At 46.9% G+C, this 22,166-nt stretch overlaps 3 protein-coding genes across 4 annotated transcripts in view; 2 read left to right on the top strand and 1 right to left on the bottom strand.

Annotated features, from left to right (window-relative positions):
* LOC110568823 (zinc finger and SCAN domain-containing protein 5C-like) overlaps nt 1-22,166 on the top strand; it is a 111,844-nt gene that overhangs the window by 58,549 nt on the left and 31,129 nt on the right. The gene's annotated exons all lie outside the window — the stretch shown is intronic.
* The window catches only part of LOC105725992 (zinc finger and SCAN domain-containing protein 5A-like), a 97,271-nt gene that overhangs the window by 60,107 nt on the left and 14,998 nt on the right, over nt 1-22,166 (top strand). The gene's annotated exons all lie outside the window — the stretch shown is intronic.
* Nucleotides 11,903-19,465, bottom strand: LOC105725993 (putative zinc finger and SCAN domain-containing protein 5D). Its single transcript, XM_064367328.1, is given in 6 exon segments — nt 11,903-12,669; nt 12,934-13,084; nt 14,281-14,484; nt 15,261-15,501; nt 19,306-19,378; nt 19,381-19,465. Coding segments are annotated over 6 exon segments (1,521 nt in total).

Genomic DNA, 22,166 nt, shown 5'->3' with positions numbered 1-22,166 from the left:
CCGAAAAAGGCTCACAGAAAAGATAAGGTTGATTGTGCTGAAACCACACCCCCTTACTGCCCTGGGATAGCAGAGAGGCAGGTGGGAGCTGAGCCCCGGGAACCTTCGAAAGGCTTGCAGAGCCCCCTGCGCGTGTGTCTAAGAAGATGGTGCAGGGGTGGGAAGAAAGAGCCAGGTGTGAACGGGGGCCAGCTCTTCAGCCAGGTCACAACAGTGGGCACCTAGTCCCCACATACCAGCGATGTTTGGTACTGGAGGGACGCTGCGGCCCGTATCCCTGGACAAGTGTTCTGTATCCTCCCCTGACATCTCTTGAGCACGTGGAGATCAGCCCTTGGGTTCATCTCCGCCTGCCTCCCTGTGTCCTCCCAGCCCTGATCAGTCACCTGGCTCCAGGGATTCCAGCTTCTAACTCTCACTCTAATCTCTCCTTTTGTGTCCATTCACGTTGCCTCTGCCTGAACTCGGGATGCCCCTGGTTCCCCGCTCCCCTGCCATTACTCATTCTGCAGACTCGCCCCTCTCAGACCTAAGACTGACATGCAGCGCTTCTGTCCACTCTCTCTCAGCTTTTGAGGGGCTGTCTAATCCCTCTGGAAGTGATGGCCAAGTCAGGTGTCTATTCCAGAGCCCTTACCCAGGTATTACACTCACTGCAAATACACCGCTGGACATCCCACGTGTTAAATTAAATGAGCATTTAATTTCCCCTCCCCCGCAGCTCTTCATCTGGGGTTTCCCTTTTAGGGGAACCCCAAAGCCACCTGTTTGCTTTTTTCTTTTCACCGCTATCCGCAGCAGACAATCCATCTCAAAACACGTGCTTCCCGATTTTCTCAGTGCCTCTCAAACGTTTCTTCTGCTTCGTCAACAGCACTTGCCTTAACTCAGGACACAACCATCACATGCCTAGGTGTCCGAGATCGAGTCCTGGGTGACCTGCCGACTGGTCCCTGCCACCAGGGGCTGCCCCTATATCTGTCTCCACACTAACTGCCAGAATGATGTGAAATTTAGATCATGCCACGCCCATGTTTAAATCTCTTCAATGTCTACCCCAGTTTTTCTGCATCTTAAAATATACGTATGTGGATATGTGCACGTACACATATATAATGTATATATGTATATATGTATATATGTATACATGCACACACCTGAAAAATATAAGGACATGCACTACGTATTAAAGATCTAGGCTGGGCACAGTGGCTCACTCCTGTAATCAGCACTTTAGGTTGGGAGGCCAAGGTGGGAGGATCGCTTGAGCTCAGGAGTTCAAGACCAGCCTGGGCAACATGACAAAACTCTGTCTCTACAGAAAAACACAAAAATTAGCCAGGTGTGGTGGTGCACACCATAATCCCAGCTACTCAGGAGGCCAAGGCGGGAGGATTGCTTGAACTCAGGAGGTTAAGGCTGCAGTGAGTTGTGATCGCACCACGGCACTCCAGCCTGGGCAACAGAGTAAGACCCTGTCTCAAACAAAAACCAAAACCAAAAAACCAGAAGTTATAAAGTCATCTCTGTGGTGGGATACGGATGCCGTGGATTCTCCGTTATCCTTTTTTCTGTATTTTAGGGCATTGCTTTCTGATCGTTCATTCTTTTAATTGTTTGTTTTTGAGTGTGTGTGCATTTTCTCTTCTGAACTTTCCCAGCTCCTTAACAAGTTCTATTCAAATAGCTCATTAAAAGTTCCACTGGAATACAATTTCCAAATGTATTCGCTACATGCATGCATATTACCTTCAGGATAAGAAACAGGCAATAATTACTGCTTTTTAAATAAGCCCTAAGGTAAATCAAGTCTCCCTCGAGGCCAGCAGTTAACACATCATGTTTTCTGCCTCAGAGTTAACTTTTTGATGCCAGTTTAGCGGCTCAATGGGCAGAAACAGAGCCTCGTGCCTTGGGACTCATTAAAACGCCCTAACAGCCCTGTCAAGGATCCTGAGAGTAGAGGCACCTGTGTTTCTCATCCATCCAAGCAGGCTGCGTAATTATGATCAATTTATTCAACCCGTCTCGGGGCTGGCAGGAAAAACAGCTTCTTTGAGGGAGGAAAAAAAAAAGCCAAAAGGAAAAACCACCTGGGTCACAGGCAAGAGGGGTTTGGGGATTAATCACGTGGACCCGTTCGAGGCAGTGAAAACAGAAATGGCCGGAGGAGAGTGGCACGGGCCTGTCAGCTGCAGAGAGTCGGCCTCTGAGCACTGAGGCAGGCTTTGGTTTCTTGTTTTTCTGTTTGCTCACAGCGGTCGGCAGACTTTCTAATCCTCTGTGGCCGACTGGGCAAAGTCTTCCCCAGCACGGGCACATCCGCAGCTCCCCTCCCCACGCCCACCTCGTGCACTCAGCCGGCTACTGCCCACGCTTTGCTCAGTACTGACGCTCTTGGAACTGTAGATTATCAGATATAACTGTGTATTTTTTGGACTATCTAAATATTATTCAAAAGCTTTGCTAACTAAAGTGGAAGTTCCTTTCCTGTTTCCAATGGGAGCTGCTTTAAACATGCAGAGAAAGCCCACACCTCCCCGAAGATTCCTCTCCCCCAATTTTCTCCTCCTCATTGTAATCTTCTCTACAGCCTAGTGTTGATCTTTACATGCGTGCATGGACATGCATACCGACACTCACACGCCTGCAGTCACGTGTCTGCATGCATGCACCTGCACTCATGCACCTGCACTCACACTCCTGCATGAACGCACCTGCATGAATGCACCTGCATTCACACACCTGCACTCACACGCCTGTACTCACACACCTGCACTCACACGCCTGTACTCACACACCTGCACTCACACACCTGCACTCATGCACCTGCACTCACACGCCTGCACTCACGCACCTGCACTCACACACCTGCACTCACGCACCTGCACTCACACACTTGGACTCACACACCTGCACTCACACGCCTGCACTCACACACCTGCATGAATGCACCTGCACTCACACACCTGCACTCACATGCCTGCACTCACGCACCTGCACTCACACGCCTGCACTCACACCTGCACTCACACGCCTGCACTCACGCACCTGCACTCACACACCTGCATGAATGCACCTGCACTCATACACCTGCACTCACAAACCTGCACTCACGTGCCTGCACTCACACGCCTGCACTCACACCCCTGCTTGAATGCACCTGCACTCACACCTGCACTCACACACCTGCACTCACACGCCTGCACTCACGCATGTGCACTCACACACCTGCACTCACATGCCTGCACTCACACACCTGCATGAACACTTGCACTCACGCACCTGCATGAATGCACCTGCACTCATACACCTGCACTCACACACCTGCACTCACGCACCTGCATGAATACACCTGCACTCACACGCCTGCACTGACATGCCTGCATGAATGCACCTGCACTCACACACCTGCACTCACACACTTGCACTCACACCTGCACTCACGCACCTGCATGAATACACCTGCACTCACACCTGCACTCACACACCTGCACTCACGCACCTGCATGAATACACCGGCACTCACACGCCTGCACTGACATGCCTGCATGAATGCACCTGCACTCACACACCTGCACTCACACACTTGCACTCACATGCCTGCACTCACACACCTACATGAATGCACCTGCACTCACGCGCCCGCACTCACACGTCTGCACTCACATGCACCTGATTTGCAAATGGGACCACATCATGCTTACGGTTAAGTAACCCGGTTTTTCTATTCCTTTATTATCAATTAGTTGTGGACATTTTTCCAGAAAAGTAGATGTCTGTATTCTACCGTATTCTTTCTCCATGGGTATATACTCCTCCCTTCTGTGAATACACCACACAGGTATTCATTCAGTCTTTCAGCAAATACTTTGGGGGCATATGCCATATGCAAAGTACTGTGCAATACAGTGGTGAAGAAAAAGTCAACAATCCATTCCTGGAGATATGGTTGTAAACAGAAAGTGATACAAGATATATTCTGCCTCCTCAAAGTCTGGGTATTTGGTAAAAATGAAAGAAAAAAAGATATATTCCAGTGGAACTTTTAATGGGATATTTTCATAGAATGTGTTAAGTAGCTTCTAAAGTTCAAAAAAGAAAATGCACACACCTCAAAAAATAAAAATAAAAATAAATAAACTAGAAATAAAAAGAAAAACAGGAGAAAAATGCTTTAAGACGGCAGTGATTAAAACGATGTTTTACTTGAGCAAGGACACATAAGTTAGAACAGGGAAAAAAAGTCTGAAAACACACCCACATATACAGGAAGATTTTGCACATAATAAAAAGTTACATTTTACAGCTCGTGTCCGTTAACAGATAAAGAGATAAATGATGTGTCATGTTTATCCAACTGAATAATAACAAGAAAATACACGAATTATTGAAACAGAGGATACTAGGGGTGAATCTCAAAATTGGAATTATCAGTGAAAGAATCCACACCGAGAGAGGACACACTGAGTGTACAATTAGATTTATTTACAATTCTAGCCGGGCACGGTGGCTCACGCCTGTAATCCCAGCACTTTGGGAGGCCAAGGTGGGTGGATCACCTGAGGTCAGGAGTTCGAAAACAGCCTGACCAACATGCGAAATCCCGTCTCTACTAAACCCAAAATTAGCCAGGTGTGGTGGCACATGCCTGTAATCCCAGCTACTTGGGAGGCTGAAGCAGGGGAATCGCTTGAACCCGGGAGGCGGAGGTGGCAGTGAGCCAAGATCGTGTCATTGCATTCCAGCCTGGCAATAAGAGTGAGACTCCGTCTCAAAAAACAAAACAAAGAAAAGTTTTAAACAGTGCAACTAGCCTATAACAGCAGAAAGCTGGTTAGTGACTGCCTGGATGTGAGGAAGGGGTGGGTTGCAGGGACCCACGTGGAAACTTTTGGGATGGATGGGACTCGTTATGTTCACTCTGACAATGGTTTCACAAGTTTACATAGATGTCAAAACACAACGCATCATAAACTGATAACGTGCTGTTTACTGTACCTCAATTATACCTAAATAAAATTGTAGTAAGGATATGTATTTTGAGACAGAGTTTTGCTCTTGTTGCCCAGGCTGGAGTGCAGTGGCGTGATGTCAGCTCACTGCAACATCTGCCTCCTGTGTTCAAGTGAGTCTCCTGCCTCAGTCTCCCAAGTAGCTGGGATTACAGGCGTCCACCAGCACACCCGGTGAATTTTTGTATTTTTAGCAGAGACGGGGTTTCTCCATGCTTGTCAAGCTAGTCTTGAACTCCTGTCCTCAGGTGATCTGCCCGCCTCAGCCTCCCAAAATGCAGGGATTACAGACTTGAGTCACCATGCCCGGCCAAGAAAATATATATTTTAAAACTCACAGTTTTTGCCTCAAAGGTCACAATCAACAGAGTGACAGCCACCTGTGGAATAGGATACCATGTTTGCACATCATATATCTGAAAAGAGGTTCATATCCAGAGTATACAAAGAACTATCGTAACTCAACAACAAACACTAATAACATGATTTTTAAATGGGCAAAGAACTTAAACATTTCTCCAAAGCAGATATACTGATGGCCAACAGACACATGAAAAGGCACTCCACATCACCAATAATTGGGGAAATGTAAATCAAAACCACACCATCGCTATCAAAAAACACAAAGTAACACATTTTCTCAAGGATATGGAGAAATGGGAACCCTTGTGCACTGTTAATACACAAGGAAAACCGCATGGCAGTCCCCCCCAAAAATCAGACATAGAATTACGATACGATCCAGGAATGCCACTTCTGGACGCATTCCTAAAAACATTGGAAGCAGGAACTTATACCCCACGTTCACTGCAGCATTACTCACAATAGCTCAAAAGTAGAAGCTACCCAAGTGTTCATTGAAGAGGGAATGGGTAAACAAAATAGGGTCCATCTGTACAGTGGGATATTATTCACCTTTCCAAAGGAAGGACATTGCGGCACATGCTACAAAGACCTCACTTGACACTAGAAAAAAATAATTTAATCATGTTAGCAGTTTATCCTAGAATCTGTTACAACTCATAGGTAAAATGATGGAAACAGGGATCTCATAAAATTGTATAATAGATAAAATGGGCTATACACTAATCAGAATATAATTATATATAGGGATCACAATTTATGTAATACTTTGGGACTAACAACAGTGATTTGTATAATAATAAAATATTCCATGATAAAATTTGAATATACCGTTCTAGTAGAGTACAAGAAAAAATGTCAGATAGTGCGAACTGTCATATGAACCACCAAATTTATCCTCACACTAACAGGAGAAAGGCTTATTTAAAAAAAAAAAAAAAAAAGATACTCATTTGAAAAAAGATGTATATCAGTTAGATAAACTTCTTTTGTTTGAGGCATCGGTTATGTGTAATGTCAAACAGAAGCAGAGCCATTGAGCTCTACCTGTTAGAACAAGATCTTTTCTGCCATCTGCTGGACGTTTGTCATAACTATACAAATTAGCTATAAAACATTCTAACTTTATTTTTAACGTGTGTATGATGCTAGCGGCACCGGCGTAGACACAGCCACCTTGCCCTGTGAAAACCGGAACTGACAGACACCGCTTTCTCCAGTTCTCATCCACTCTTCAGATCTTAAACTTCTCATTGTAAGAAAAAAAGAATTATTTAGTGTCTATAGCACAGAATAACTTCTCCCCATGAGTCCTCATTCTGCTGACGTTCCAACATTCAAAACTGTTCACCTCAGTCCTTCTTAATATCACAACCCTCACCCCAACCAGTGCGCATCTTCCCGACACGCTAACCTGAAATGGAGATGGAAGGAAAGTCGTTTCACTGGGGTACGCAGACTGCCACCCAGGTGTTCAGCTTTCTGGAATTTTCCTGTTACTTACATGCTTTATTTGGTGCACAGGATTCTTTTACAAGTTCTGTCATCCTGTGGACAAGAAAGTACCAAGCCACCACTTCCATTTCAAGTTTTCCAACCTTTCTAGGTGAGCTATATTCTTGGGGTCCACAAATTTCTCTCTCCGTCTTTTTTTCTCTCCCCCATTCTGCCCCGCCCACCTTCTGTTCTCCCTTCCTCTATCCTCTCCTAACCATCCAGAGGAATTTTTTTTTTTGAGACAGTCTCACTCTGTCACCCAGATTGGAGTGCAGTGGCACAATCACAGCTCACTGCAGCCTCAACTTCCCAGGCTCAGGTGACCCTCCCTCCTCAGCCTCTGGAGTAACTGAAACTATGGGCTCACACCACCATGCCTGGCTAATTTTTCATTTTCTTGTAGAGACAGGGGTCTCTCTGTGTTGCGCAGGCTGGTCTTGAATTCCTGGTCTCAAGTGATCTGCCCACCTCAGCCTCCCAAAGTGCTGGGATTACGGGTATGAGCCACTGTGACTGGTCTGGAGGCATTTTTTTAAAAGTAACTCTTTGGCCAGGCACAGTGGCTCACGCCTGTAAGCCCAGCACTTTGGGAGGCCAATGTGGGTGGATCACGAGGTCAGGACTTAAAGACCAGCCTGACCAATATGGTGAAATCCCATCTCTACTAAAAAAATACAAAAATTAGGCAGGTGTGGTGGCATGCACCTGTAGTCTCAGCTACGCGGGAGGCTGAAGCAGGAGAATCGCTTGAACCCAGGAGGTGGAGGTTGCAGTGAGCCCGATCACACCACTGCACTCCAGCCTGGGTGACAGAGACTCTATCTCCAAAAAAAAAAAAATAAACTTTATTTTTAATTTTTATGGGTACATGGTAGGTGTAAAGTGTATGAGTTACATGAAATATTTTGATATAAACATGCAATGCCTAATAGTCACATCAGGGCAAATATCCATCACCTTAAGCATTTAGCCTTGTGTTACAGAAAATCCAATTTACTGTTTTAGTACCATTGAATTATTTTTGACTGTAGTCACCCTGCTGTGCTAGCAAATACTGCTTTATATATTCTTTCTATTTTTGTACCCATTAATCATTCCCACCTCCGCACAACCACTGCCTATCCCAGCCTCTGGTAACCATCCGTCTAGTCTCTATGTCCGTGAGTTAAATTGATATAATTTTTAGATCCCACAAGTAAGTGAGAACATGTGAAATGTGTCTTCCTGTGCCTGGCTTACATCACTTAACAGCATCACCTGCTGAAAGCATTTTTAATGCTGTTTCCTCATTGCTTGATCAACTATTTCCAGGCATTTAGACATAGATTCAGTCATCCTAAAGCACTTTTGGTGAGGGTCATTATTGAAATCTTTGCTCTTAATAGTTTATTTATTTATTAGGCGGCTATACCACCTAATACTTAAAAATGCATTTTTCTTAACAGTGGGCCCCTGGTTCTCTCTCACCTTCATTATTTAAAGACTAGAGATTAGGGCATTATGGACTTCATACAGAACCCAGGAGTAGAAAGACACCCTGTCACTAGCAGGCCCCAGGCAGTTTTGGGTCAGGCCACCTTGCAAAATGCTTAGTAGAACAGAACTCACTCCCTCTGGGCAGACTCTCTGCAAGGGAAAGGGGCAGGGCTTCTGTGTCAAGTTACCAGTCTATTGCTTCCCAGCTTCTAAGTCCACCAGTTCAGTGCTGGCTCAAAAATAACGGCTGTCCTGGCTCCTTTGCAGCTGGCGCAGTTCTACGCTCAGCCACGAGAGGGGGCACGAGGGCTATCCCAGGAGGAAGAGGCTCCACTGTGCCGCCATCTTGGCTTTCTTCTTGCTCCTGTTATGGCCTGTCAGTCCCGCAAGAATGGGGCCCCCTGGCGTGTTTGCGGCCCCAGCTCCTGCCTGTGACTGCCTCACCACAGCCCTCTCCATACCCCGGCCACCAGCCTTGGCCCCTGCACCCCAGGGGGCTGTCTCCTACTTCCCTGGTGACCGTGATCCAGCCCTGGAACAACCAGAGGCCTCAACCGGACCCCCCAGTGAGGTTCATGCCTCCGCTCTTGACATGCTCCTGCCTTGGCATAATTAAAAGTCTGGCCGCTTTTTGATGTTGGTTTCTTATCACCTCGCAGCTGGACAAACTGATAAGCCTGGGTGCTCCCTCTTCTAGTGCCAGAGTTCAAACTCTGTGCTGTCGCCCTGGCTGTGGAAACCCCCAACCAGCCTCCTTTCTCTGCCCTCTCAAGGTACATTCAGACCATTTTGGGAAAGCCCAGTCTGCTCTCTTTAGAAATCCTGTTATGTAATAAGCTTCATACCCTCTTAGAGAGTGTGTGTGTATATGGGTATGTGTGTGTCATCAGTCTGAACATTTGAACTCAATTTTGGGTGATGTAATCCTTTTTCTCCAGGGCGGTCCCAACGTTTGCATTGTTACAGCCTCGCACCTGCTCAAGCCAGGATTGGGTAGGTGCACCTGAAATCCATCAGTTCTCCTTTTTCTCTCCAGAAAACCGTAAGAGAATCTTGATTTCTCCCATATCCTCCTTTACCCAGCACCCTCCAATCCATTTTCACTTGACAGGCATGCTGAGCTTAAGTTAGGTAAACCTAATTGTACCGTTACAGTCTTTAAAATTTGCCAGCGGATTCCCATTCCTCTGAGAAACTTTCCTCCCTAGGTGTCCTCCTTCAGAGGTCTTTTTTCTTTATATTAGGCCCATGTTGTGGTTAATAATTATTTCGGAGGTCAGAAAGCTTTTCTCCATAAAGGAGCAGAGAATATATATTTTGTGTTTTGCAGGCTGCTTGGTCTCTGTTGGATATTCTTCTCTGGTTTGCTCATATTACAACTCTTAACATAATAAACAATTCTTGTCCAGGTGTGCTGATTCACACCTATAATTGCAGCACTTTGGAAGGCCAAGGGAGGAAGATCACTTGAGCTCAGGACTTTGTGACTAGCCTGGGCAACATAGTGAGACCCTGTTTCTCCAAAAAAACTGAAAAATTAGCCAGGCTGACCGGGCAGGATCGCTTGGACTGGCTTATTTCACTCAACATAATTACCTGCTGGAAGCTCGGCCCAGGAAGTCAAGGCCTCAGTAAGCTATGATCATGCCACTGCACTCTTATCGTGAGAGGCAGAATAAGACCCTGTCAGAGAAAAAAAAATCCTATTTTCTAGCTTGTGGGCTATTGAAAAACTAGGTAGTAGGTCACTGTGTGCCAGTCGCTGCTTCATATTAAGTGCTTCTTGTGCAAATTGCTGTGGGCTTTTTCTCTTGATTGGACCCTGACTGATAAGCTTCTCAGTGCAGCTTCTCCTCCAAAACTCCCCAATCATTTTTCCCCAGAGAAAGAATGCGTTAGAAAGTGGATAAAGGCCGAAAGTCCAAAACTAGCGCCTCTCCAACTACACAGAAAAGCACCAAGAGTGGGCCCTACACACCCCCATTCAACAAAATTAAACATCATGGAGGAAGGCACCCCTCAATCAGTCTCTGAACTCAGAATGGTCTTCCTGAAGTACGGAGAGTAACAGGGACTGACAGTCACAAGGGTCGTCAGTGGTCATTTACTAAAATGAAGTCATTTTGTAACGCACACTCTCAGGTCACACCCCCACTCTACTAAATCAGCAGCTCTGAGTTTGGGGCCCGCCCATCTGTGGATTAACAAAGCCGTCATGGGATGGTAATATCGCTAAGACCAGCTAGTCACCAGAGACTCCGAATGCCTCTGTAGTTTAAGAGTCAAATCAAGAATTTAGAGGTTGCCAAATTTTAGGCCAAAAAATCCACCATTGGGGCAGGGAGGTAAATAGGCAGAGCAGAGAGGATTCGGGGCAGTGAAGATACCCCCATGACACTCCAGGGATGGATACTCATCATTAGGCCTTTGTCCAAACCCACAGGACGTGCGACACCGAGAGCGAGCCCTAATGGACACCACGGAGTCTGGGTGGTGAGGCCGTGTCCAGGCGGGCTCGCTGACGGAACAAGCGCCCCACTCTGCTGGGGATGCCGGTGGGGACAGGCTGTGCTGTGTGGGGAGGGCCTCTAGGGGAACTCTGTGCTGTCCACTGAATTTCCCTGTGAACCTGTAACAGCTCTGAAAAATAAATGTCTAAAGCCAGGCATGGTGGCTCACACGCATTTTCCAGCACTTCTGGAGGCCAAGGTGGAAGGACTGCTGGAGGCCAGGACAGATCCCATCACTACAAAAAATTATTTCAAAAATTTTGAATAAAATAATACCGATAAAGCCTAATACAATCAATACGGGACACAGTGGCTCACACCTGTGATAGCACTCCGGGAGGCCAAGGCAGGCAGATCACTTGAACTCAGGAGTTCAAGACCAGGCTGGGCAAGGTGGCAAAACTCATGTCTACAAAAAATACAAAAGTCAGCTGACGTGGTGTGGTGCGCTCTTCAATCCCAGCTACTCCAGTGGCCAAGACGGCAGAATTGCTTGAGCCTGGGAGGTCAAGGCTGCAGCGAGCTGTGATCATGCCAGTGCACTCCAGCCTGGGTGAAAGAGTGACACCCCATTTAAAAAAAAAAAGAAAAGAAAAACCGATACAGGATGCCCAATAGAAGCTGAGTTTCAGATAAATAAGAAGTAATTTACAACATGCTCATACTTAAAACATGGTTTGTTTGAAACACATGTCCCCAGGCATTGTGTATTTAATCTGGACACCCTACTTTGACAATTTTACTTTACAGCAAGACAGTGGGTAACAGCATGTCAATCAGAAGCCTTAGTTGTTTGTTACAAGATGTTTGATTTTTGAAAGAACACAAACCAAAATAACCCTGTAAGAAAACAGCAGACAAAGTGTAACAGAAAACACAAGTCAGCGTGGAGAGTAAATATTTCCTCAGACATCCTGGTGAATCCTATCTAGGGCCCCCCACTGTGTGTCAGGCCCTTGCATGTGCTCTATGTGTCCTATGTCATTTCATAACAACTGTGAAAAATCATCCTTCACCTAGGATATGAAGACAGAGACCTGATTATGGAATCACCAGGAAGTGATTTTGCAATGTATTTTGCAAATGTATTTTCTGGTGACGTTTTAACGTTTCAGGCCGACCGAAGGCTCTTGGACATTTGGAGCATGTATAGGGTTTCTCTCCAGAGTGGACGTGCTGGTGCTGTTTCAAGTTCTTCCTGTAGGTGAAAACCTTCCTGCAGACTTTACATTCGTAGGGCTTCTCCCCTGTGTGGCTCCTCTTGTGACATTTCAAGGAGAATGTCCTGGTGAACCGCTTCTGGCAGACGTCACACGTGTAGGGCTTCTCGCCAGTGTGGATTCGCTGGTGAACTCGGAGGTCTGAGAGCCGCATGAAGCGCTTCCCACAGAGATGACACTGAAAGCGTCTCTCTCCTGTGTGTGATCTCTTGTGGATGACCAGCTTGCCGTAATACTTAAAGCTCTTACTGCACGCGTCACATGCAAAGGGCGGCAGTGCCATGGCTTCTTGGCCATCGGGGTGACTGCCTGCATCCGCAGGGCCTGGGGAATGAACTGGATTCATCCCAGCTGGTCCCGGGGATGCTCTGTTGCCTACAGGTGTGGCTCCTCCTTGAGGCTCTTCTTGGGAGATGGAGGTGGCATCTGGTTTGCTTCTTTTGGGACCTCTCGGATTCACAGAGTCTCTGTCCTCGCTGTGAGTCGAAGCTTCTGTCTCCACCGCGCAGGCAGAAGCTGTGTCAGCATCCACCTTCTCCACAGACGCTCTTTTCTGGGGATCCTTCCCATCCTTTGCCCTCACCAGATCTGCTGTAAAAAGGGATCCACATAAAACAGTGAATAAGGTGCATTTCAATTCACCAAACTCATTGCAAGCAAACGCTGAAGTTGGCTGAGACCTTCCCCTCCACCTCAAGCCTAAGACATGGGACCGTAGGTCTCTGGAGAGTGGGGGATGGAGAAGCTTTGGCAGCTGAGCCCCAACCCCCGCCAGGAGATGACAATGCTGGCCCAGCCCCCCACCCCAGAAGAGAGGGGCTAATCCCTGTGGATCCAAGTCTCCATACTCACTGGGACCCTGTGGAAGCTGAGGCTCTGGGGATGCGAGTCCTGGGTTCTCTGTGCTGTTTTCCTTCAGCTCCTTCTCCAGGTTCTGCTTGGGTCTCAGAACCTTTGGGTCACCTTTCATGACAACACTCTTTTGTAGCGGGAAGTCCTCTCCCTGACATGAAAAATCAAGAGCAATGACTGCTGGGTCTAAACTGTGGAAGCACAAACATCTCCGGCCCTTTCTGATTGGATGCACCAACTTTCCTAATGACACAGGTGTGGAAACACGTGCAGACTTCCTCTGGGCCACCCCATCACCCCAAGTCACCATCACCACCTCATTTCTGAGTCTGTCCCTAATCCATACCCTCCATATTCTAAATCAGCTCCTGTGCCTGGTGGTTTTCAACTCTTTGGTTCTCTGAGCCTATTTCTCCCAGTCATGCCACCATCTCCCTGCCCCTGACTCTGGAAGGACCTAGGTCAGGGTCCCTCACCCGTGGCACCACTGGCACAGGGGCTGCATCACCCTCCTGGTGGGGACGCTCCTGTGCAGTGCGGAGACCCCACCTCCACCCTTTAGATGCTGTGAACACCCCACCACCCCCTACAATGACACACAAAAACATCTCCACACATGGCAACTGGGTCCTGAAAGCCAAAACCACCCCAGTTGAGAAACACTCCTCAAATTAAAAAATAGACGATTTGTAGAAAATGGGTTCCTGGCTGAATGATTTCATGAAATGTCTTTGAGGAAACTGGCCTTGGGAAGGGACCTTCAGTTGATTCATCTGTGCCAACTGCCTCCCTCACTTCACTGACACCGTTTCTTTTCTTCTCTTTTTTTTTTTTTTTTTTTGAGATGGAGTCTCGCTCTGTCAACCAGGCTACAGTGCAGTGCCATGGTCTCAGCTCACTGCAACCCCTGCCTCCCAGGTTCCAGCAAGTCTCCTGCCTCAGCCTCCCAAGTAGCTGGGATTACAGGCGTGCACCACCACACCCGGCTACTTTTATATTTTTAGTAGAGATGGGGTTTCACCATGTTGGCCAGGCTGGTCTTAAACTCCTGACCTGGTGATCTGCCCGCCTCAGCCTCCCACAGTGCTGGGATAACAGGCGTGAGCCACCACGCCTGGCCCACTGAGACCATTTCTTACCCCCGACCCTAAATGCTAAAAGCTTCCAAAATGTAGATAAAGCTTCACTCTCTGTGATGGCTCAGCAATGTCTGGGGATGTAACACATCCATGAAAAATGAATCTAATTTTGTCCTGTGTCAAACCTCTCAATCAGTCCAGCAGCCACACAATTTCCTCCTGTTCCTTCTCCCACCTCTGCCCAGACACCAGGGCCTCACACACTCACCTGCCCCCTGGACAGTGCGGGGACCCTGGGCAGGGTCTGCAGCTGTCGGCTGGCCTGGCCTTCCCCCAAGTACGTGCTGTTCACAGAGGAGGCCTGCTGGCTGGACACGTCTCTCAGATCATCCCTGACGCTGGCGGGGGCTTCGGCCATCTCAGCATCTGAGTTCAGCATAAGATATTCCTTGCCAAGCAAGTTGACCACAGACTGTAGAGAAAAAAGACAATCAGACTCACTGTGAGAACCTGAAAGTAGCTCTCACATTCCCTGGGTCCTGCCATCAGGCTCACACTTTGCTGTAATTAATGTTCAAATCTGCGTTCCTGATGCAGAATCAGCTCTGTGGACACAGCAGTCCTGTCTGAATTTTTTTTCTCTAGATAAGTATATAAATATGGGTCCTTTAAATGAAAGTGTTTCTAAATCAAAGAGAAGAGAAGGAGAAATATTCTCGGTGAATCCAGCTCAATTTGCCAATGGCAGCTCACCTTGTTTTGGAACTTAGGGGCTCCTGTGGGGACCTGGAGAGAGATGCCTGGATCTCTGATGCCAACCACTTCCCTGCCTCAGGTGGGGACTTCTGGACCCCCTTCAGTTCACTCTAATGCCTCCTTCCCTACGTTCCATCAGGCGTAATATTTTGCCAATGTCTTTCTTTCATGTTGGCCTCACACAGGGGTGGGCGCCTGTATCCCCTCTGCCTGTCCATCTCCTAGACCAGGGATGTGCCATCTCAGCACAGCTGATATTTGAAGCTGGATGAGTATTTGTCATGGTGGGTTGTCCTCAGCATTGGAGAATGTCTAGCTTGTGACAACCAAAAAATGTCCCCAGACACTGCCATGTGTCCCTGCTGGGCAAACTCTCCTCTACTTGGAAGCCCTGACCTAGAGCAGCCCCTCGTGTCCTCTCGAGTCCAGCTGCACCTTGCAGCCCCCAGCCCAGCTCCCCTTCCCTGCAGCAACCACGAGGGTCCTACTCACCCATTTCTTGGGCCTTCTGTTATTCTGTAGCAGGTCCTCCAGCTCTTTGCAGCTCCGCACACCGTTCATCATGACTAAGACCTGGAGCTCCTGGGGCATGGAGATCATGAACTGCTCCATCACCAGCATGTCCAGGATCTGCTCTTTGGTGTGGAGGTCGGGCCTCAGCCACAGATGGCACAGCTCAGTGAGTTTCCTCAGAGCCTGGATGGGGTCCGACTGCTCCGGGCAGCTGAACATCCTGAAGTTCATGTGCCACGTCTCAGGGTCCCGGTCATGATTTCCAAGTGGAGTTTCTGGGGATGCCACAGACCGTGGCGGGTCTGACCCAGGACTGTTGCAGGCTTCTCCCTGTCCCCATGAGGGTGTGCAGTTTGCAGCCATACCTACTGGAGAATATTTCAGCCAGTGTCTTAGCAAGCTGTGCAGTAGGCGGTGTCTAACTGAGACCTGTGTACACAGCTCTTTGGTTTTCCTCAGTTATCGATTCACTGTTCACTCAGAAGTCTGCAAAGAAAAACATGAACGCAATCAGTTTAAGTTTCTACGCCATCCGCCCCTCCCTTCTAAATCCTTCATCCCAATCCTGGATGCGGCTTCTCCACGGCATCAGACTCGGCACCGTGGAAATCAGTCCACTCACATTCTTCCAGTGTCTACACCTGACTGCATGTTCTGGCTTAAAATCTGAATCCTCGCCTGGATTCTGATCTCTAGGAAGTCATTGTGCAAAGGTTGACTCCGTTTTCCTTTCAATTGGAACAACATGGTTTTCAACTGTACATTAAATAGGACAGTTAGGTGCGGCTCCTAAAATCTGATGCAACAATCATGTCAGTTCATGTTTTCCCGTGCACACAAGATTCAAGGCAAAGTCCTTAATCATCATTATGCAGAAAGATAGAGAAAAATACTTATAACCTACCGTTTTCCCCCAACACATTTCCTTGTTAAACTCAGAACATTTATTTGCTCCAGGGAAGGGAGAGCATTAAGTAATCCTATGAGAATTAAGCTCCTACACAGATGTTCTTATTTTGGGTAAAATGGACATTCATAAATTTCATCATTTTTACCCCCTGTAAGTGCACAATTTCATGGCACTAAGACACGCACTGTGTTGTGCAAACATCACCACAAGTCTATTTCCACAATTACCTCGTCACCCCAAAAAACCCCATCCCCATCAGTAGTCACCCCTGCCCACCCACGCCAGCCCCTGGCAATCACTAATCTGCTTTCTGTCTCTAAAGGTCTCTCTATTCCTAATCTCATCTCAGAAAATAGATTTAAAGTCTAGTGCTTAATGAAATTTTCAGGAAGTGGGATCAGACAATAGGACATTTTTAAGGCTAGGCGCCGTGGCTCACGCCTGTAATCCTAACACTTTGGGAGGCTGAAACAGGAGGATCACTTGAGGTCAGGAGTTCAAGACCAGCCTGACCAACATGGTGAAACCTCATCTCTACTAAAAAGACAAAAACTAGCTGGGTATGGTGGCACATGCCTGTAATCGCAGCTACTTGAAAGGCTGAGGCAGGAAACTCACTTGAATCCAGGAGGTGGAGGTTGCAGTGAGCCAAAATCATGGCATTGCGCTCCAGCCTGGCCAACAAGAGTGACACTGTCTCAAAAAAAAAAAAAAAAAAAAAAAAAAGAAAATATTTTTTGAGATGTGGTTCCAACTGTAGTTTCTTTAGACAAGAACCACTATGTGATACTCTCCAGGCATCCATTGTTCTCCAAGTTCAACAGCCATGAGAACACGGCTCTGCCTTCCCAGCCACAAGTGGGGGATGCTTTCTGAAGCTCTTCAGAAAGAAGAAAGAACTGGCAGGAGGGTCTCGGGACAGGTCCCTGGAAGCCTGGAGGATGGAAACCCCGCACCTCCTGGAAGGAATCTGAGCGAGTGCAGAGCAGACGGCCAGCCAGGGGAGCGTCGGCAGAGCGGGGAGACGGCCCAGAGGAGGAGACGGTATTTACACACCACGCCTCTCACACGGGCTCCTGTGCAAAGCACAAGCAACTCAAACTACTCCACAGCGAGAAAACACAGAACCCACTAGAAGGGGGCAAGGCGCCTGTGTGGACATCTCAGATGAGACCTGTGAGTGGCCAGCAGGTCTAGGAAAAGGTGCTCATCATCACTCATCTTCAGGACATGCAAATCCAAACCACGGGACACCCCTCGGGCCGCCTAGAGCGGCTGTTCCCAAAAAGACCCGTGGCGAGGGTGTTGGAGAGGATTCGAAGGACAGGGAGCCTCGGCGCCCCGTGCTGGGAATGGAAATCAGTGCAGCCGATATGGGAGACGGTGTAGAAGCTCCCAGAACATTAAAAGTGGAACAATGGCATGACCCGGCCGTCCCGCTCCTGGGCGTGTACAGAGGAAAGGAAATTGGGACGTGGACTCCAACCAGTGAACGCTGGGAGGCACAGAGGGAGCGAAGGTTGAAAAACCACCTACTGGGTGCTGTCCTCAGGTCCTGGGTGACGGGTTTAGTCACACCCCAAACCTCAGCATCGCTCAGTATATTCATGTGACAATTCTGCACAAGTACATGGCAAATTTAAAATAAAACTTAAAATTATAAAGTAATTTTAAAAATAAAAGAAGTGAATACTGTAAATAATAATTAAAACCCAGTGGACTCACAGTAGCAGTGAGTAGAATGGTGGTTACCGGGGCTGGGGTGGGCGTTGGGGAAATGTAGGTCAAAGGGCACGAGTCTCAGTTGAAGAAATCAACTCAGGAGAGCAATTGTCCAACGTGGTGACGTCAGCTCACAACAATGTATTGTACACCTGGAAATTGCTTAAAGAGTAGATTTCAAATATTCTCATGACCAAAGATGATTAGAACATGAAGTAGGGCATAGGAATATTAGCTCAATTTAGCCCTTTTACAAGTTTTATATCCTGCAAAGCACATTATGCTGTACACCACAGATATGTACAATTTTTAATTTTCAATTGGAAGCAAATTAATTTTTTGTTGAAAAAGCCTAGAGATATGAGAGAGAAAAGGCAGCCTGAAATTCTGCATTAAAAGTGATTTTGCCACAGGGAGCCCGCTGCTGCGCAGGAGGCCGAGGCGGGAGGATCACTCGAGCCCAGAAGTTTGATAACAGCCTGGGCAGCATAGTGAGAGGCTGTCTCTTAAAAAATTGATTTCATGGTCCTAGAAATCACCTTGTATTTGCTCTCACTTCTTTTCACATTAAAGCAAGCAGTGGGACACGGGAGAAAATAAATGTAGGTACAGGGGTCAGTGTTCAGTTCTGGGAGTAGACAGCACGCAGGACACCCAGGTAGGACACTTAGCTCAGATTCTCACTGGCCTAGTAGGTTGATGCTCATTCATTAGTGGCTTGATTTTATACCCTGTGGAAAGAGAAATTCCAGTGACGCTTTTTAACAAGTGTGTGGGCAGCAAGGTGGCTCGTGCCTGTAATTCCAACACTTTGGAAGACCGAGTTGGGAGCATGCTTGAGCCCAGGAGTTCGGGACCAGCCGCGGCAATGTACTGAGAACCCATCTCTACAGCAAAGTAGCTGGGTGTGTTGGCATGTGCCTGTAGTCCTAGCTACTGGGGAAGTGTCCGCCGATGGCTTGAGACCAGAAATTGCAAGCCAGCCTGGGCAATGAGTGAGACCCTGTCCCAAAAATGTAACCTAACCGGGGCCGGTCATGGCCGCTCACGCTTGTAATCCAAGCACTTTGGAGGCCAAGGCAGGGGATCACCTGAGGTCGGGAGTTCAAGACCAGCCTGACCAACATGGTGAAACCCCATCTTTAAAAATAAAAAAAAAAATTAAAAAAAAGAAAAAAAATGTAACCTATCCATGATGAAAAAGTTAATATCATTCCTATGCAGAAGAGGTACATAACAAACCAGAGTTAATAATGGGGTGCAATACAGACCCGCTGCCTTCACAATGTCTGTGAGCAAATGCATGAGAAAATAAACCCAAATCTTTCTGAAACCAACCCTCCCCGGCACGCCGGCTCCTAAACCCCATATGCATCCCCACTGGACACTCACCGCCTTCCCGCCTTCTGCCTCCGACCTCCTCGCGTCTGGGATGCACTCTCCAGCCGGCCGGGAGCTGAACTGCTCTATTTATACAGAAGCCAAGGGACTCCAGGCCCCTTTTCTGGTTCCCTGCGCTGCCCCATGATTGGTTTAGGGCCATAGAATCCATTTTAGGTGATTGACGTTGATTGCGTTTCCCAATGAAACCCCACCCACAGGAAATTAAAGTATTAAACATGCCTACTGTGCAAATAACATTGGTTTTTCCATTCTACTGAATTGTCATATTTCTGAAGTATTTTGAGGCCTTAGAAAATATAGATCCGTAAGTTTTAATCACTTTGGGTTTCTTCATGCCACACAGACAGTAATATCCTAATAAGTAAAGGACGTGTTCACAGTTGGTGGGGGCAGGGCACAGTGGCTCATGCATGTAATCCCAGCACTTTGGGAGGCCGAGGTGGATGGATCATCTGTCAGGAGTTCCAGACCAGCCTGACCACCATGGCGAAACCCTGTCTCTACCGAAAATACAAAAATTAGCCGGGCGTGGTGGTGGGCGCCTGTAATCCCAGCTACTTGGGAGGCTGAGGCGGGAGAATTGCTTGAACCAGGGAGGTGGAGGTTGCAGTGAGCTGAGATTGCACCATTCTGTTCCAGCCTGGGCGACAGAATGAGACTTCATCTCAAAAAAAAAAAAAAAAAGAGGAGTTGGTGGATTAACATCAAACCAGTGATTTAATCCAGTTTAAGCAAAGTCTTCACATGTGAATGTCAAGATATTGAAAAATAAAGGTAGTTAGTACTGATATGTAATGATATTAGTGATAATTCTTCACTTTTTCAAACTGTTGGAATTGACCTCGGAAAGCTTTGCTTGAACTAGACTAAATCATTAGTTTGATATCAGCCAAACTACCCTTATATAAAAACAGTGGGAACCAGAGAAAGGCACATGGTCACCACTCTGCATTCATTCCAGGATGGTGGGGGGGTGGTTTATAGATCCACTGAGGGTCCTAAAGGGTTCCCTAGTTCTCAACCCCCTCAGGGCCCTCGAGCATGAAAAGCCTTAACGATGGGTGTGAATTTTACTGCCTGGATCATGGAGTCATTGTGGAATGACAACTAAGTGCTAGGCATAATTAAATTACAATTTGGAAAGTTCACAGGATCAACTGACTTACTCACAAATCGAATTGTGACTCATTCTTTTTTGTTTTTTTTGAGTCTCGCTCTGTCACCCAGGCTGGAGTGCAATGGCGCCATCTCGGCTCACTGCAACCTCCACCTCCTGGGTTCAAGCAATTCTCCTGCCTCAGCCTCCTGAGTAGCTGGGATTACAGGCGCCCGCCACCACACCCTGCTGATTTTTGTATTTTTAGTAGACACGGGGTTTCATCATGTTGGTCAGGCTGGTCTTGAACTCCTGATCTCATGATCTGCCCACCTTGGCCTCTCAAAGTTCTGGGATTACAGGTGAGAGCCACCGCACCCAGCAAACTCATTCATTTTTAATTCAGAGTAAACTTTCTCATCTAACATTTAAGATAAGTTGGAGGGCTGTTAATTTTATACTGATTCTGGTTGCAATCTTTGGGAAATCTTAAGGAAGCCACTGAATTTTGGGAACTTCAAACTCCCTGTGACTAGAACCAGAGAATTATTATCTTCTTGATGTGTTGTTTTTAAGATAAATAAGATTATGTGAGTAAAGTGCCTGATACAAGGTCATTTTGCCAAAAATTTCTGACACTTACTTTCTGATGCATTTTCTCATATTTTGTGATATTTTTCTTGTTAACAACTGAGGTGTTGATAGTGAGACAGAATGGAGTTATTAACTGGAATGAACTGGAGTCTGCCTAAAACCACCATCTACCTACCCAATTCCCTCAAATCCTCTCCTCTTGAAACATGACATCTGTTTTCATGAAGAATGTACTTGGCATCTTGGTAAAGATTGTGTTGGATCTGAAGATCTCTATTAATAGTATTGGTCGTTTTCACAATATGAATCCTTCCAATCCATGAACATGGAATATCTTTCCATTTTTCTGCCCTCTTCATTTTCTCTCATCAGTATTTTATAATTTTTCTTGTAAAGATCTCCTACCTCTGTTGGTAAATTTATTTATGTATTTATTTTTAGAGCCAAGGTCTTACTCTGTCACCTTGGCTGGGTGCAATGGAGCACTCATAGCTCACTGCAGCCTCGAATTCCTGGGCTCAAGAGATCCTCCAGCTTCAGCCTCCTGAGTAGCTGGAATTACAGGCAAGCACCACCACATTTGGCTAATTTTAAACGAATTTTTTGTAAAGATTGGGTATCATTACGTTGCTCAGGCTGCTCTCCAATTCCTGGGCTCTGTCTGTCCTTGGTGACTAAGGTCACCATGCTGATGTTTACATATCCCTATACAGGGCGCAGTTATCACTGCAGTCAAGCTAATTAATGTGTTCACCAACTCACATAGTTACTATTTTCTTTTCATTAGTTATTTATTTGTGTAATTCTTGGGTCAAGCAATCCTCCTGCCTCAGTTTCCCCAGTAGCAGGGACAAAGAACATGTGCCATGACACCTGGCTTGCTTTTTGTTTTTTTGGTGTGTGTCAGGGGGGCAGGGGGTGAAACAGTTATGATCTATCATTTTTATTTTTTTACTTATTTGAGACAGAACCTCACTCTGTCACCCCAGCTGGAGTACAATGTCACGATCTTGGGTCATTACAACCTCTGCCTCCCGGGCTCAAATGATCCTACTGCCTCATCTTCCCACGTAGCTGGGAATACAGACACCAACATGCCCGGCTAAGTTTTATAATTTTTGTAGAGATGGGGTTTTGCCATGTTACCCAGGCTGATCTC

The sequence above is a fragment of the Aotus nancymaae genome, unplaced genomic scaffold (assembly GCF_030222135.1).
Source record: "Aotus nancymaae isolate 86718 unplaced genomic scaffold, 86718_ANA_hifiasm-v0.15.2.pri h1tg000069l, whole genome shotgun sequence".
In the NCBI taxonomy this organism is placed as follows: Eukaryota; Metazoa; Chordata; class Mammalia; order Primates; family Aotidae; genus Aotus; species Aotus nancymaae.
Note: the sequence above shows the minus strand (reverse complement) of the source record. Positions and strands in the feature narration are given on the sequence as shown.